General features: G+C 32.3%; 2 protein-coding genes and 2 non-coding genes across 4 annotated transcripts; 2 read left to right on the top strand and 2 right to left on the bottom strand.

The window, feature by feature from the left end:
• The first annotated feature begins 1,544 nt into the window (after positions 1-1,544).
• On the top strand, positions 1,545-3,690 carry LOC122605945 (potassium channel SKOR-like). Its single transcript, XM_043778913.1, has 7 exons — positions 1,545-1,612; positions 1,715-2,054; positions 2,127-2,422; positions 2,534-2,614; positions 2,689-2,787; positions 2,870-3,143; positions 3,415-3,690. Exons 1-7 carry the CDS (start codon positions 1,589-1,591, stop codon positions 3,663-3,665), a joined length of 1,365 nt encoding a protein of 454 aa, XP_043634848.1. The 5' UTR covers positions 1,545-1,588; the 3' UTR covers positions 3,666-3,690.
• A 3,350-nt stretch (positions 3,691-7,040) lies between these two features.
• On the bottom strand, positions 7,041-7,253 carry LOC122606382. Its single transcript, XR_006324893.1, has one exon. It is a non-coding gene; the product is annotated as a small nucleolar RNA U3 (small nucleolar RNA).
• A 4,953-nt stretch (positions 7,254-12,206) lies between these two features.
• On the top strand, positions 12,207-14,727 carry LOC122604563 (potassium channel SKOR-like). Its single transcript, XM_043777447.1, has 8 exons — positions 12,207-12,385; positions 12,479-12,542; positions 12,627-12,966; positions 13,046-13,341; positions 13,455-13,535; positions 13,609-13,707; positions 13,790-14,066; positions 14,319-14,727. The coding sequence occupies exons 1-8, from the start codon at positions 12,207-12,209 to the stop codon at positions 14,567-14,569; spliced, it is 1,587 nt and encodes a 528-aa protein (XP_043633382.1). The 3' UTR covers positions 14,570-14,727.
• Positions 14,728-17,255: 2,528 nt separating this feature from the next.
• On the bottom strand, positions 17,256-17,468 carry LOC122606380. The gene has a single exon (XR_006324892.1). It is a non-coding gene; the product is annotated as a small nucleolar RNA U3 (small nucleolar RNA).
• Positions 17,469-19,224: the final 1,756 nt, after the last annotated feature.

Below are 19,224 nucleotides of genomic sequence, written 5' to 3'. Positions count from 1 at the left end.
AAAACTATTCATCACGCCAGTGAATCTAGGATATGATGAAGGCATGGACAATGCATGCAGAACCAATTAACTTATCATCTTTAGTTTTGTAACTAATTAAGTTTTATGTGGCGTACGCTCACTAAGATGGTACATGGGATAAAGGGATTCACACCCGGAGCCGGAGCCAAGGCGAGGTCTGGTGGGCGCTCAACCTCGCTAACAAAAGTAATCATTGCAATTTTGGTCATTTGATAAGAGCCTTCTATTTCATACGAGACACGCTTCTTTGTTTCACGAATTATTTAGAGCGTTGTGTAAAAGTGAGAACTTATACATCCATATCACGTTGACGGATTGATTTGTTTGATATTACTTTTCCGGTTTCAATTGCAACTGGTGAAAGAGCTTTTTTAACTATGACGATTGTGTAACTAGCCTCTTAACGTAAAATCTTAGTTTTGCCACTGTTCCCACCCAAATAACCCCACCCACCCCATTTAAGTTCGTTAATTAAATCAAATTGTTAGAAACTTGAAATTTTCCCTTTAGAATGTACGTACAACACATCTATATCTATTAATAGCAAGACACCCTTACAATGCAACTGAATAAATTTATCCAATGTATGTTTGGTTATTAATGACATCTGATGTGTTTTAATGGTATTTCGTGTTTTTTTATATATATATGTAGTTGTTTATAAAAGTTATTAATAAATTTATGCAAATAATAATTAAGTAAAAAGTTATAGATACATAGCTTCTAATATTTAAAGTATATTTAGATTGCAAATGACTTAAAACTAATTTATAAACCATATTTTTAATGGTTTTGTTATTTAGAATCGGATACATGCGGAGTAGTGAATTACTAGAAAGATACCCGCATAACGCAACGATGGTGTGAAGGTGGGGACAACAACTTTTGGTGGCAATCGATAATGTAATTCATTAAAGGGGATAGTGAGGATATTTAAGAAAATAAAAGACTAGTGGTGTAAATTCATTAGGGTAGGATAGTCATTTCACAAGTCTTTTTTTTCTTTTTCCTTTCTAACTTTTTAACATGGTTAGATATTGTATTATGATTAAAATTTTTATTAAGTGGTATAGATGAATAAGAAAATTAACAATTGTGGATTGTGGAAATACAAGTAAAGCTGCAGAAACGTATACATACAAATATTATACATAAACTAACAAGAACATTTCTTACTCATATGAAATTAACATGATGTAGATTGTACCGGACTTGGGAGAAATTCATATTGTTATGGGCAATTTACTCTTCTTTCTTCACACCTATGGAATTCGGGTTCTTTAGGGGATTGCCCGACAACGTATATTTACTAGACATACTTGGTCAGGTGGTTTTCTTCGTCGACGTTTTCCTTCTTTTCTTTGTTTCTTACATAGACAAAAAGAGCGAGAAGATGGTCTCTAGCCAAAAGTTGATTGCTCTGCGGTCAGTTTGTTATCTTCCAAATTACATTGTCACGAAACTACTTAACCTTTTGTTCAATCTTATCATTATTTGACATTTCTATTTGTAACTTTCTTGTTGCAGGTACTTAAAAACTTATTTCATATTTGATTTACTTTCCTGCATGCCTTGGGATATAATTTATAGGGTATCACTTTCAACTCCATATATTTGCTCATAAGATCATATCACCCATACTGCTATAAGCTCTTTTCCATCATCACCAACTTAACGTTACGCTTTTGATCAGGTTTCTGGAAGAAAAGAAGAAGTGAGATACCTTTTACTAATTAGATTGGTGCGGGTAAGAAAGGTTCTAGAGTTCTTCCGAAAATTGGAGAAAGACATACGGGTCAATTATCTGTTTTCCAGGATTCTAAAGCTTGTGACAGTTGAGCTGTATTGTACACATACAGCAGCATGCATATTCTATTATTTGGCGACAACTTTGCCAGCTTCACAAGAAGAGTACACATGGATTGGGAGCCTGACACTTGGGGACTATAGCTACTCAAACTTTAGAGACATTGATCTTTGGAGGAAATACATAACATCCTTATATTTTGCGGTTGTTACTATGACAACAGTAGGTAAGCTTTCTAGTTTAGTATGGAGATATATTATGTAAATTTTAAACTAATTATGTGGATTTGTTTCTACAGGATATGGTGATATACATGCAGTCAATTTGAGAGAAATGATATTTGTTATGGTTTATGTCTCGTTTGACATGGTTCTTGGCGCTTATTTGGTCGGTAGCATAACAGCATTAGTTGTGAAAGGATCTAAGACAGAGATATACAGGGATAGAATAAAAAGTCTCCTCAAATATATGGACAAAAAAAGAGTAGGGAAAGACATACATTATCATATCAAAGAGCAACTATTGTTACCATATGACAGGAGCCATTCTGATCCTGCTGTTTTTCAAGACCTCCCCACCTCCGTCCGCGCCACTGTATGGATAATATAATTCCTATGATATCAACCTGCACATTATTTTCTTTTTTCAAAAGAATAAATTAAAATAATCACACATTATTTAGTGAATAACTATTGTTTATTGCAGATAGCTGAAACTCTTTATAAACCACAGCTTGAAAAAGTTCCTCTTTTCAAGGGATGCTCTCAGGAATTCATCAATCAGATAGTAAGTTATAATTCAAGTGGTGCACATTATATAATGGTAAGATATGCGCCTAAACGAGGATCCTCCAAATACAGGTAACCAGAGTGCACGAGGAGTTTTATCCTCCAGGAAAAGTGATAATGGAGCAAGGGAGTGTGGTTGACCAACTTTACTTCATCTGTGATGGAACACTGGTACAAACTTTCTATTATATATAAAATAGTCCCATAATATTAGAAATTATACATACACACTAATGACTCAAAATTGGTACAGGAAGAGGTAATAGTACATGAAGGTGGACGCAAAGAAACTGTATCGAATTTAAAAACTCTGGACTCATTTGGAGATGTTTCCATTCTAAAGAACATTCCCCAACCATATACAGTTCGAGTTCTTGACCGTTGCCTACTTTTGCGGATTGATAAGCAATCTTTCTCAAATATCCTCAATATATATTTTCACGACAAACAAAAGATTCTCGACAATCTAGAAGAGGAAGCCAAAACTCACCAGTTGGAACTCTTATCATACCTTCAAGAACCGTCAGGTACTCAAACTATTGACTTCTGCACCATTATCCTTAACTTCTAGTTTCAAACTAATCATTCTTTTTGCCTAAATTCCAAAAGAAAACTATAGTCCTACTTTGAGAGGTACTATAGAGTATGTGAAAATCACTTAAACTAGAAGCTGCACACTTTTAAATCTATATATCATGAATTCATGATACATGCTTCATCATTACAACATTTGCTTCAAGTTTTGTTTACTTTGAATGACAACAAAGCTAATAATGAACTTCTCGTGCTAAGTAACAGGGAAAGTGATGCGAAAGAGATGTATTGTATACCCATTTCAGCCATGGGAGGAATCAAAGGATCAGAACAAGTATGGAGTTGTATTATGGGTTCCAGACACCATTGATGAGCTCATGAAAACAGCTGCTGAATATTTGAAGTTGGACCTTCCTCCAACTTCTTGTATCGTAACACAAGATGCAGGACGAATTTTTGATGTAGATATTATTAAAGATGAACAAAAGCTGTACTTAATCACCACTCAAGCATGAGTTATGTGTCATGAAATTTATGAGACATTTCAACCAAACACATGGCTTAACCACATTCAATTTCAAATTAAATTTCTGGAAATTTATCTCTTTCAACAATTCTATCTTTAATTTTTGATGTGTAGAAAAAGATCCTAAAGGCTGTATCTAACATGCCATTTCTACTTGTGTCATATAAGCTCACATCAACCTAAATCAAGTCAAATTTCGAACAATCTTCTTTTAAAAGGCTGAAAAGTGAGATAAATACATCCGAGAGCTTCTCAAGTCTGTACTTTACATCTTCTAATCATCTATAATCACTTACATAATTTGGCTTCCTATGAAGAGCACATGTCAACATTAAATGAAATATAAGAGGTCAAATGTGATGAAAGTGAGTACATGTAAAAAAATGGAAGAAGTATGAGATAGTGGATGCAATGAAAAAGATATACAATTAAAATTTATAAGTATGTTGATACAAGTTTGGTATAGCATATAGTGGATGAACATATACAAAACAATTATTAATACTCATAATGCTTATGCATAACATGATGTTTGAACTGGTAACCAAGGTTTAAAACTCCATTAAGTATATATATATATATATATATATATTTTGTAAAAAGGTTACCCCTTTGTTAACTTTCCATTAAGTTTTATCTATATCTATATCTATACTTCTATACTATCTAAAATAAAACAAACCACCCTTTTTTTTCCTTAAACTTTCTACCTTTGAAAAACCAAAAATACCCTTCTCCTTTATTCACTAATTTAAATATCTCCATCTAATATACCTTATAATACCCTTAATGAAATAATTTAAGGTATAGATCCCCAACACTTAAAAATAACTACAATATCACCTTTAACATCAATTACTTTCACATTCACCACCATCGTCGCCCCCATCACCGTCCCCACTGCTGCCCCCACCACAGTCACTACCACCACCTCCGCCATCACTACCCCCACTGCCGCTGCATTGCGCTGACATAAGTCTAGTATTATAAGATACCTATTGCTGTTGAGCTACATATTGCAAGCATACAACAGCACGCATGTTATATTCTATTGTGTGGGTACAACTCTGCCAGTTGCTAAAGAAGAATACACATGTATCAGGAGCCTAAAATTTGGAGACTATATCCACTCAAATTGTAGAGACATTGATCTTTGGAGGTGATATAAAACGTCATTATAGTTTGCGATTGTTACTATGACAACAGTGGGTTAAATCCTTAAATTTAACAAAACCCTTTTTGCATAAAACAATGAAAAGTTGAATAAAGTGAACTCACTTCAACAGGTTACGGTGACGTTCATGCATTCAATATGAAAGAGATATTATTCATTATGTTTATGTCTTGTTTGATATGGTTATTGCTGCTTATTTGGTTGGTAACATTACAGCTTCAGTTGTGAAAGGATCAAAGACAGAAATTTACAGGGAAATAATAAAAAGTCTCCTTAAATATATGGACAAACATAAACAAGGGAAAGATAAATATTAATCAATTCAAAGATCACCTACAGTCTCCGAATGATAGCAGCCACACCGATTCTGCTATCATTCGGTGTGGCTTTTTTATCTATCTGTTTTATCTATCTTCTAATTCAAACATCCAATTGATTACTTCTTTTCAAGTTTTTCAAGAGCTTGAGCCACCGCCTCTGCTTTAGCTTTTTCTGCTTTCTTCTTTTCACAATTCCTTGCGTCGTGGTCACTTGTCAATGTCCCACACTTTCTTTTTGGCTTTAGATATTTTTCAGTCACCTTTTCTTTTAGAGACTTTAATCTGCTGTCTTTTCCGCATCCCTTGTATGGTAAAACAGGTGGATTTTGAACATCATTGTTACTTGGCTTGGTAACTCCTAAGAATCTCTCTATTGCCTCATCATGATCGTTTGATCTTGAGTTTGAATGTGCAGCCTCTATCTCATCTTTTAGCGCCCTGACTTTTTCAACAAAATGAGACAGCTTTTCCTCATCCTTCTGCAATATATCTACACAAACATCTACCATAAAATGCAACTCATTTCCCATCCTCTCACATTCTTCACTTGACCCACCTTCTCCAATATATCTTCGTGTTCTCATTCCTGGAGGTATCAAATCCTTTTTCCACCTTCTTAGGATGTATTTTTCTGGAATTTGTTGAACATGCAAGCTCTTGAAGACACAAAATATGTGTCGGCATAAAAATCCATATCTCGTGAAAGTCATGCAGCTACAATCAGTGGTTCCATTTTGCTTGTTATGTGTCACCTTAATGTCACACAAGAGAATAGGACCCGTTGTTACATCTAAAAAATTCTAATAAACTGTCTTACCCATGCGTAGCATATATTATCAGATGTACCTACCCATGTGTAAGTAAATGTGCTAAGTGAGTTTTTCAGTAGCATACCTGGAAAGTATATTCTTTTTCCACAGTTTTGGTTGTGCTTCCCATCCCTGTTTCATTTTCGGTTTCATCTTCAGCTTCTTCTGGATCCACAGTTTTGATGTCTTCAACCACTTCAACATTCTTGTCTTTCTTTTTGCCGACCACCACTTTTTGTATGTTTTTCTTAACTTCCCTAATCTCTTTAACCACAATCACATCACATCTTTTGAATTCATTGATCAAATCGTAAGTCATTTCTGCAAGTTCTAGAAGGCCTATTAAAATGATTTGATAATCACGAACCCCTAACACTTGACTCCAAACATCCTATCTTCCTACTAAACAATTCGTCCCTGCTACAGGTTACATGTTAGCTTGAATTAATTTGTTCCATCAGTTTATAAAAGTTACTTCCTTTTCTTCTATCAATCATGCTATATACTAGAAATTTGCCCGCTGCCTATTAAGTTTTTCTTACTTGGAACTGCAACCTAGCTAGCTATAAAATTACTGCAACTCATCGACCATGGGAATTACCAAAGAATCAAAGCAATCTAGACACCATTGATGCGCTCAAAAAAACAGCGGCAGAACATACTTAACTAAACCTTCCTCCCAATTCATGTATCATAACAGAAGACGCAAGTCAAATTCTCGAGGTGGAGATTATTATAGATGGACAATAGCTCCACTTAACTAGTCCTAAGTTATATATCCATCATAGATATGTATTGTATTGATTTCCAACTATATCACTCCATATATCAAACAAAACATAAAAATAGATATACCTTAAACTATAATGACTGAAACGAGATAGATGCGGTATAATCATAATGTGATAAAATTAAAATTCATCATATAACCTGGAGGTACACGAAACATAACCTCGTTTAGGCATTTCATCGAACAGTTGGTTTGTCTGCACCTACAAAATCAACATTACAGCTTACAATTTATAACTAGGAAAAAAATAATAATAACAAAAAAGTTAATTTGTCTGTCAGACAACCATGTAACCATGCCAGGACCCATTAGATGGGCTGGCAACGATCCTCTACTGAGCCATGGTCAAACCCATAAGGCGCCGTTAATCACGCTCTGGTTACATGGTACTGATTCATCAACCAGACATGGGTTTCTGTCTTGATAGGAATCAAGGATACAGAGGTACGAGCCTATAGAACAGATCCTGTTCAAGTAAGGTCGTGCTTTGTCTTCCGTTTGTTTTGTTTATAAATATCTCATATCTTACATATCTGAGCGATGTGGGACAAAACAAACAAAGCTAGTTGCCCGTATATCTTTCCTTTTGGGTTTAATTTTAGGACTTATTTAGTTACTGTTGGTAAAAAGGTCCGAAGTATTCAGTTTTTGGATTTTGTTATAGGTAGTCTTAAAGTTATCATTAATTTGCTTTATTGATACACACATATATATACTAAATTATTATCTCGCGTAATACGCGGGTGATCATATATATATGTATATAGGGACCTTTGTTTCAAGAAACTTTTAGTATAAATAGCACGATAACCGCGCAATGCGATAGTAGTGGCCGCGAGTAAAATTTTTGATCTCGGTTATATTTGCTCTTGATGCTAACAATTTCTCTAAGACTAAGGGTCTTGTGGTGTCGCGACGGGTTGTGATAGCGGCAAGTATTGGTAGTGATACTTTTCTTATTCGTTTAATTAAATTTTTTATTTTACAATTACCTTATTATTTAATTACTTTTTTATATATTTTATACTTTTTAATTATTAAATATTATTAAAAAGTTTTAAATTATCCGAACATCATCAAATATATATTGTGTAAGTACTGTATTATCATTTCTTACACAAGAAACTTCATATTATGAAAATATCTATCTAAAAAAACATCTATTTGTATTAATTATATATATATATATATTTTAATTACACATGTTAAAAATATTTAGAGACATTAATAATTTGATAATCAAGAAAAAAAATTCATTAAAAATCTATACTTTTTTAACATTGACTTAATGATTTTAAAAATTCGTTCATTTATTTGTAAACTACATTATTGAACATTTAATCATCTTAATGTAAAAACTCAACTCAAGAAAGTGCGACGTAAGATTTAATAATCGTATTTAAAATCAATAGCATGCAAATATTCATAAGTTTACAGGCATCTAAATGTCATTAAATTATATTTTAATCCATTTCAACATTTATATAATAAATAATTTAGGTTAATCACTCGTGAACCAATGTATTTTTACAATTATAATGATTGCATCATAAACTCTTTTTTTTATTGAAATGGTTACCTAATGATTGCATCATAAACTTTTTTATTGCACTAGTTTCAAACTTTCACAATTTGTTTAAAATGATTGTGAATTTTTAAAATGTGTCACATATAGTCATTAGAAAATCATCAAAATTTGAATTGTCTAATGAACATATATGTACAAATATTGAGAGTTTAATACACCCACATCTAAACAATTTTGAATGTTATATGGAAACTAATTCAATAAAAAGTTTGATGGTGCGATCGTGTACAAATGAAAAATTATATTGGTGCATATAATGCCCAGATAAACTTATAATGGGAATGCATAAGAAGACAATTCATGATGGATTACATATTTAATAAGAGGCTTCCAGTCTTCATACATGTCTTTTCGACCTTTAAATATTACTTTTTTTTGTAGTGGTATATTTACATGGAAATTTTTGCTACTCGTTTAAATTGTGTTTAACTCGTACACAAATGCGTTATTCAGGTCGCCAAATCTTTATCTGCTTAACCCATATACTAAACCAATATCTGGGTACGCGTTAACCCAAATAACCCATAAATTCCCAAATGACGTGACCCGTATGACTAAAATTCATTTGGGTTAAGTCGATTATTTGGTTATAGGTATTTTGACACCCCTAATATATATATTGATTACTCATCTAAAGTATGAGAGTCAATAATGTTTTAGACCAAATAGTATGTTAAATATAACATCATCAATGTAATTTAACGACACCCTCAAAGAACTATCTTTCTTTTAATATATTAAAATACAGTTGTTCTAATAATTTATCGACCAATCATAGCTTTCGATTTCTTCAAGTCGATATTTAATTTCAGCTTTGACTTTAATTTATATTTTTTTTGTTTTTCATCACCAATTTTAACCAATTTTAGTATAATAAATCAAAAATAATAGCTAGCGTATATCCAATAAAATAATAAATAATATATATCATAATAATACGTTCTATGTTATATATACGAATTAATCAATTAATAAATTTGTCAATGGGTTGGTGACCCATTGGTAAAGTCTTTAGCAGGGTTCGAATTTCAATTTAAGTGTCATATTTTGACTTTTTTCAAGTCTTTCTCTTTTAATTTTGACCGTATATATTTTTGTTTGTGTTGTATAACACTTAATATAAATTATATAAATTGATTGAGTTTTCAAACGTATTTTTCATTAATATATTTTTTATCGCCCATTTAATATAAAGTATATGAATTGATTGAGATTTAAACGTATTTTTCATTAATATATTTTTCATCGAATACTATATAATACAAACAAAAATATTAATGTTAAAGTTGAAAGAAAAAAGACTTGAAAAATTAAAATAAGACACTTAATATGGGACAATGAAACTCATACGTCTCATAATAAAAATAACTAAAAAATATATAATCAACATATACATGTTAATTGGATGACAATATTACCATTACTTTTTGTAGAGACCTTTTCAATGTATCTTTATAAAAGACATGTTGCAAATTGTACTTTAGCTCATCATATAATGATGATTCCACCAAGATTGACTACATTGTCTTGATCGGGTATGTGCTACCACATAGTGACATCTCCAAAGAACAACTCCACAAACACGTGACTCCCTAGTGTCGAACCCATGATTTGTAGAAAAAGCTTAGGTGCATCTGCCAGTTGGCTAACTTTCTTCGGCTTTTAATAATATATGTGTAGGTAAAGATTATTATGGATATTATACTTTTAAAAAATAAAAATGCAATAATATAAATTATTATTATTATTATTATTATTATTATTATTATCATATAATAGAATAATGTGAAATATGATTTTATGTGTTATTATTTCTAAGATTAAAATAAAATAGTAAATTACCTGCATATATCTTTGAATCAAGTTGGCATTAACATATGGTTACTAAAGATTGTATCATATATTGTATTTCATTATTTATAGAAAGTAAATATGAATCACATCGAAAATAAACATGCATAATCTTAAGTTTGGAGATTTACTAAAGGGAAAATTAAATATATAAGAAGGATAAATTTTGACTAATCATATAAAGTATAAGTATTAATATCGTCATTCTATAAAGATGAAATAATTAAATTTGATTTAATGGTTCTAAATCAAAGTTGGAACTCATCTAAGGGTTCCTATTTGTTTAGGAATGAATTTAGGACCTTGTTATATATATATATATATATATTGGTAGATATATATATAATAAATTACATATATATAAAATAATTATGAACAAATATCTTATCACACACATCATAGAAAAATGTAATCTACATTAATAATTATGTTTAAGGAACGATTACACATTACCCCTCTTTTAAGCAAACTATCTCTTCCTCTTTTAAGCAATTTATACTTTAAAATTATCATATTGCCTCTCTTTTTATTTATTAATCAGAACATATTCATCTAATATACCGATAATACTCTTAATGAAAAAAATTTATAATATAGATCCTCCAACTCTTAACCATATTAAACCCTTTCACATCAATTAGTTTTACGTACATTCACCATCACACAGCCACCGCCGCACATTGCCATCTTTACTGCCGTCGTTACTACACTACCGTTACTACCACCATCGGCGTCGCATAGCGCAGGGTATACGTCTAGTATATCTCTAACAACCAAGGATGGACCTTAACTTATACGGAGTATTTAAGTTGTAACCACCCAACTTTAAAAGTCAACTTAAACCCAAAGAGTGAAATATTGTTCTAAGACAGCTAGGATTGATTCCAAATAGACAATTGATAGTTACAAGTCTTATAATATAAATGATGAGACAGTATCTCATGGCTATATAATGCACGTTGCTTGAGCATCTCTTTCACAGACCGAAATTCTCTTTCATTTCTATACACAGTTTACGTATACATCATCACATTTCGAACGCCATATTTTGTTCTGATAAACAAACGATCGATGTTTGTTGATTTATCCAAATAAGTTTATTTGTTGGTCTCGATTCTTTGTTCTAGCAAAGTCGATATACAGATTGATCATATATTTAAGATGCTGAGCTTCAAAGAGCTACTCAACATATGGTCCTCTGGAGGTCTCATCATCAACCCTCGAAACAGGTTCTTCTTTAATTTCTCCAAGTATTCTATACATATATACCTGGTCTAACTTGAACATTACTCTATAGTTAATTTTAGTGATACAAACATAGATATATCACCAAACGCAGCAATTAAGTTGTCGTTTGACTTTTTGGTACATTGACCAGTTCTTTATAATCTTTTAGCTTTTGAGAAAAAATTGTGCACAAGCATCATACGACATACCAATGAACCTAGGATGGATGGATGCATGGAGAATGCATGCAAAACCAAGATTTTCATCTTTCGTGTTGTAACCAAGTTCTGTAACTAATGTTGAATTGTTGAAAGTTTCCCTTTTGAACGTTAATTAACATATCTATATCTATAAATACATCTATTAATAACAGGATATTCGTGCAATGAAACAAGAAATCTTATACCTCTTTGATTTTTAATGATTTTTTTTTACTGGTATCTCATGTTTTTTTATAGTTGTAAATTTGTGATCGGGATGATATGAGATAGTAGAAGATAATATGATGAATAATTAATTATTCAATTGACAAATTCATGTTTTGTTTTATAATAGTTATTAACAAATTAATAAAGATAGTAAAATTAGAAGTTACAGATAATGAACTTTTAATGTTTTATGTATTTTTAAATTGCTAATGACCTAAATATTGTATACTTTGGCAAAAATGTATACATACAACTAACAAGAATATTTTCTTACTCATATGAATTTATATTAACTTGATGTAGATGGTACCGTACTTGGGAGAAATTCATATTGTTATGGGCAATGTACTCTTCTTTCTTTACACCCATAGAATTCGGGTTCTTCAGGGGATTGCCTGACCACGTATATTTACTAGACATACTTGGTCAAGTGGTTTTCTTCGTCGACGTCTTCCTTCTGTTCTTTGTTGCTTACAGAGACATAGAGCGTGAGAAGCTGAACCAAAAGTCAATTGCTTGGCGGTCAGTTTGTTATCTTCCAAATGCCATTGTCATGAACCCTGTTACTTGGCCTTTTATTCAATCTTATCATTGTTTGTAACTTTCTTTTTGCAGGTACTTGAAAACTTATTTCATATTTGATTTACTTTCCTGCATGCCTTGGGATATTATTTACAGGGTATCACTTTCAACTCCACATATCACCCATGCTGCTGATCCACTCTTTCCATCATCACCAAGTTAACGTTGCGTTTTTGATCAGGTTTCTGGAAGAAAAGAAGAAGTGAGATACCTTTTACTGATTAGATTGGTGCGGGTACGGAAGGTTCTAGAGTTCTTCCGCAAATTGGAGACAGACATACGGGTCAATTATTTTTTTTCCAGGATTCTAAAACTTGTCATGGTTGAGCTGTATTGTACACATACGGCAGCATGCATATTCTATTATTTGGCCACGACTTTGCCAGCTTCACAAGAGGAATACACATGGATTGGGAGCCTAAAACTTGGGGCCTATAGCTACTCAAACTTTAGAGACATTGATCTTTGGAAGAAATACATAACATCCTTATACTTTGCGGTTATTACTATGGCAACAGTAGGTAAGCTTTCTAGTTTAGTCCATGTGAGGAGATATATTATGTGAATGTTTAGCTAATCAATGTGGATTTGCTTTTACAGGATATGGTGACATTCATGCGGTTAATATGAGAGAAATGATATTTGTTATGGTTTATGTCTCGTTTGACATGGTTCTTGGTGCTTATTTGGTCGGTAATATAACAGCTTTAGTGGTGAAAGGATCGAAGACAGAAATATACAGGGATAGAATAAAAAGCCTCCTCAAATATGTTGACAAAAAAACAGTAAGGAAAGAAATACATTACAAAATCAAAGAGCAACTATTGTTACCAAATGATAGGAGCCATTCTGATCCTGCTGTGTTTCAAGACCTCCCAACCGACGTCCGCACCACTGTATGGATAATACAACTCTTATAATGTCAAACTGCACATTATTTTAACTCTTCAAAAGAATAAATTAATATAATCACACACGTTATATAACAAATAACCATTGCTTATTGCAGATAGCTGAACATCTTTATAAGCCACAGCTTAAAGAAGTTCCACTTTTCAAAGGATGCTCTCCAGAATTCATCGATCAGATAGTAAGTTATAATTCCAAGGGTTCACGTTATATGATGGTAACATATGAGCCTTAACGAGCTCCTCCTCATACAGGTAACCAGAGTGCATGAGGAGTTTTATCCTCCAGGGAAAGTAATAATGGAGCAAGGAAGTGTGGTTGACCAACTTTACTTCATCTGTGATGGAAAACTGGTACCAACTTTCTATTATACATTAAATGGTTCCATAACAATAGAAGTTATACCTACACACTGACGACTCAAAATTGGTACAGAAAGAGGTAATAGTAAATGAAAGTGGACATGAAGAAACTGTATCGGATTTAAAACCTCAGGACTCATTTGGAGATGTTTCCATTCTACACAACAAACTTCAACCATATACAGTTCGAGTTCTTGACCATTGCCTCCTTTTGCGGATTGATAAGAAATCTTTCTCTAACATTCTCAAGATATATCTTCACGACAAACAAAAAATTCTCGCCAATCTAGAAAAGGAAGCCAAAACTCGCCAGTCATTAGAACTCTCATCGTATTTTCAAGAACCATCAGGTACTTAAACTCTATCTGAACCGACATCCTTAACTTCTAGTTTAAAACTAATCATTATTTTTGCCTAAATTCCTAAAGAAAAGCCAAATTGGGTTTACTATTTCGTTAGGAAAAATTACTTAAACTAAAATCTTCACGCTTTTAATTTTATCAATCATGATACAGACTTCATCTTTACGACACTTGCTTCAAGTTTTGTTTACTTCGGATGACAACCAAGCTAACAATTAATTTACTCGTGCCCAGTGACAGAGAAAGTGACGCAAAAGAGATGTACGGTATACCCATTTCAGCCATGGGAGGAATCAAAGGATCAGAACAAGTATGGAGTAGTATTACGGGTTCCAGACACCATTGACGAGCTCATGAAAACAGCAGCAGAATATTTGAAGTTGGACCTTCTTCCCACTTCTTGTATCATAACAAAAGAAAAAGGACAAATCGTTAATGCGGATATTATTAAAGATGAAGAAAAGCTGTACTTAATCACTACTCAGGCATAAGTTATGTATCATGAAATATATGAGCATGCCAACCAACAACATGGCTTGACCACATTCAATTTCAATCCAAATTTCTGGAAGTCTATCTCTTTCAACAATTCTATTTTTAATTTTTGATGTGTACCAAAAGCACCCAAAGGCTATACCTAACATGCCATTCCTACTTGTGTCATATTAGCTCATATCTACCTAAAGCAAGTCAAATTTCTATCAATCTTCCTTTAAAAGGCAGAGAAAAATGATATAAATACTTCCGGAGATTCTCAAGTCTATATTTTACATCTTCTAATGAGCAACTTTTATAGTGAGTGAGAACATGTAAAAAGACGGAAGTAGTATGAGATAGAAGCTGTAATGAAAAGATATACATTTAAAAGTATGTTGATACAAGTTTGGTATAGCATAATAGTGGATGAACATTACTGCCATTACAGTAGATGTTAAACAAAAATTAATACTCATAATGCTTATGCATAACATGATGTTCAAACTTGTAACGAGCAAGGTTTGAAAATACATATAATATATTGTAAGATATCTATTGCTTATTAGGATGGTGCGGGCATGGAAGAACATACGGGTCAATTATTTGTATTCAAGGATTCTAAAACTTATTGCTGTTGAACTATACTGCAATCATACAGCATTGGCTACAACTCTACCAGTTGCGGAAGAAGAATATACATGGATTGGGAGCCTAAAACTTGGGGACTATTGAATTTTAGAGAAGTTGATCTTTGGAGGTGATATGTATAAAGTCGTTATATTTTGAGATTGTTACTATGACAACAAAATCCTTTTTTTAATAAAACAATGGAAAGTTGAATAAAAGTGAACTCACTTCAGCAGGTTATAATGATGTTCATGCATTCAATTTAAAAGAGATGGTACCCGTTATGGTTTATGTCTTGTTTGACATGGTTCTTGCTGCTTTTTTGGTTGGTAACATAACAGGTTTAATTGTAAACGACCAAAAGGAGCAAAGACATAAATTTACAAGGAATGAATAAAAAGTCACTTTGAAAATATGGACACAAATAAACTAAGGAAATATATATGTTACCAAATCAAAGATCACCGATAGTCGCCGTATGATAGCAGCCACGTCTACTCTGCTGTTTTTCAAGACCTACCAAGCTCTCTCCATTCCACGGTATCGAATAGAGAGTTCTGCTTTTCCCTGATATGCTGAGAATAATTGTGATTCTCACTCTTAGTGAAATTGAATTACACATTGTATAGTATTATAATTCAATCGATTTAACAAAATAGGTCATTTTCTTGCAGAGGATGCTCTTTATAAGCGACACATTGAAAAGGTCCTTTTCAAAGGATACTCTTTTGAATTCATCAATCAAATTGCAAGTTATTTTTTACGAATTTTTTGTATGAAACTGTTGATATCATATGTATGTTAATGACAAACAGGGCATAGCCCAAACAGTATCAAGGTACGCCTTATCATCCCCATCAATCAAAGGTTATTGGTATATGTGTTAAGTAATTCCCTAGAAAAAACAAAAGTATAAAGATGTACCTTCACGAACCACTCTTTTTTAAGTAGCTAGAGTGCACGAAGAGTTTTATCCTCCTGGGAAAGTAAATAATGGAACAAGGGAGTGTGCTTGACCAACTACATATCATCTCTGATGGAAACCTGATACTAACCCCCTACTTTATATTGTTCTTGTTTATGGAAGTTAAAGAGATCGATGGGTCGAATTGGTACAGGAAGAGGTTATTCTGATTGATGGTGAGCCTGAAGAAGAAGTATTAACTCTAAACCCTCGTGACTCGTCTGGAGATGTTTCAATGCTCTGTGACATTGCCCAATTATAAACAGTTTAGGTTCGTTACCATTGTCTACTTTTGTGACTTGATAACCATTCTTTTTCTAAAATCCTTAAAATATATTTTCACGGCAAATAGAAAATTCTTAACAATGTACTAGAGGTCATAAGATAACTAACTTACTAATTTTATAAAAGTCACTTTCCTTTCTTCTATCAATCATGCTATATACTTGATCTCTCCCGGCTTCCCTATAAGTTTTTCTTACTTGGAACTACAAGCTAGCTAGCTAGCTATAAGATTACTACCATTCATTAATAGATAAAATACCTCAAAAAATTGGGAATCACCAGAGGATCAAAACAAGCTTGGAGTTGTTTTGTTGGCTCTGGACACCATTCATGTGCTCATAATAAAAATCGGCAGAACATTTTAAACCGGACCTTCCTCCCGATTCATGTATCATAACAGAATACACAGGTCAAATGCTCGATGAGGATATTCATACAGATAACCAGTAACCACCATGTAGTCCTAACTCCTAAGATAAATATCTATCATATATGTGTATTGTATTGATTTCCAACTATATCACTCCTCATATCAAACAAATAGATATACCATATATTATAATGACAAAAACGAGATAGAAACAGTATAATCATAATGATATATATATATATATATATATAAAGTAAACCTCGTTCAGGCATTTCATCGAACAGTTGGATTGCATCTCAAAGTTAACAACATGTTCACTCTATCTCTCAGAGACCTACAAAACCAACATCCCAGGTTTATCAAGTATAAATAAGATTCTAAAATATACGAGTATATACTGCACTAAAAAATCAGACTCATAACTCAGAAAAATGTTTTTTTAAAAATGTTAATTTGTCTGTCAGACAACCATGTAACCATGCCAGGACCCATTAGATGGGCTGGCAACGATCCTCTACTGAGCCATGGTCAAGACCATAAGGCTCGGTTAATCACGCTCTGGTTACATGGTTCTGATTCATCAACCAGACATGGGTTTCTGTCTTGATAGGAATCAAGGATACAGAGGTACGAGCCTATAGAACAGATCCTGTTCAAGTAAGGTCGTGCTTCGTTTTCCGTTTGTTGTGTTTATAAACATCTCATATTTTACATATCTGACCGATGTGGGACAAAATACTTGTATCTTCCCTTTTGGATTTAACTTTAATCTGTGACTTATTTCACTGGTGGTAAAAAAAAACCTGGAATATTTAGTTTTTGGAATTTGTTAAAGGTAGTCTTAAGTTACCATTAATATGGTTTATAGTTTATACACATATAATGTACATATAAAAGATTATTAATGACGATATCATATCACATCATAATAAAAATACAATGTGCATTAATAAATAATGTTAAGGAATGGTTACTATTAAAGATAAGTTTTTGTGTCTCTTGAATATAGATTGTATATATATATAGAGACCGATGGATATATTTGGCCAAAACTAATTGAAAGTTAAAAGCATGTACGATTTTTACATGATAAGATTGCAAATATAGACGGTTTTAACTTTTTTAGGTTCATGATATACAACATATATCTACTTTATGTATATTGTATGAGTTAGAAATATTATGACCATCGAATATGATGGGTATCCTCAATGGAATAGCTTAAACACCATTAATCTTAGCAAATAAATTTAGTTTAGATTTTATAGCCATTGTTGTTAAGTGAGCATATATTCGAAAAGATTAAAAGCATTCTTTGGATATACTTGTTTCCACTCTAAGTCTCAACTTATTTCAAAGATACCAAGCTTATTTTACACAAGAAACCATTTTGTGTCGAGATAAATCAATTCACATTAACGTGGGTTTTTTTTCTTTCTTTTTAATGTTTAATCATTTTGTTTTGCCTTTAACTAGTATATATGAATTTAGAGGAAAAAAGAACATAAATGGACGAACAGTTTAGTGAATCGGATTACTTTGTGTTTTTAAGGTCAAGTTCCAATTTCACCCATTTACATGTTTTTATCAATGGTTTTCCCTTTTATATGGTTTTATGTAGTATTTGGTTTTTGATGATTGATCGTGCCTTTTTGATGTACCACGTTTTTGGGATGTGGTTATGAGCTGTTAGCAATAGTTCATATGGTTCGTGTAACACGGAATTCAGTTTGTATGTTTCGAGATCGTGATTTGTGGTTTGAAGATCATATGGTTTTTGATTGAGATGGTTTATGGATTTCTCAAATTTTCTTTTTCAAAAGTGACACTTAATTACCCAAATAATTGTCATTTCCATCTCAATGTTGATAAACAATTTGGATGGATTGGCTAGGATCGTACGTAGGATTTGTATAGATTGTATATATTCAGATTGTTTAATATAGGTTTGTATAAGTTGTTACTAGAAGGACTAAAGTTGTAAATAGCTAAACTAGTTAGTTTAGGCGGTTAAAGAGTGTTTAAAAGTTTGTATTATTTTTCATTTCCTCAATTAATTCAAGAAATCTGAAAATCCAAAATATCAATTTTCTCTCTATTTTCGCTTCCGCTTAATCTGTTCATATGGTATCAGAGAACAGAATTTCGCTCGTTTTGATATCTTCCGGTTGATTATTCCGATCAACGGCGTATTGTTTTCATCTTTTCTGGTCATTGAATCTGAAATTGATCATTTTTAGGTCAATTTTTCTTTGATTCGATCGTTTTTGGTGATATTTTTCATTGATTCGCTACGATTTTTACTTAATTTTTGCTTCAATTTGTGATTGAAGTGTGTTAATCAAAAATCTAAAAATCTAGGGTTTTTTTTTAACTGAAAAATATTAAAAATATTGTTTTTCTTAAAGAAATGGCGGTTACTG

This window comes from Erigeron canadensis, chromosome 6 (assembly GCF_010389155.1).
Source record: "Erigeron canadensis isolate Cc75 chromosome 6, C_canadensis_v1, whole genome shotgun sequence".
NCBI lineage: Eukaryota > Viridiplantae > Streptophyta > Magnoliopsida > Asterales > Asteraceae > Erigeron > Erigeron canadensis.
The sequence above is the reverse complement of the archived record's forward strand: the minus strand, read 5'-3'. Positions and strand labels throughout refer to the sequence as shown.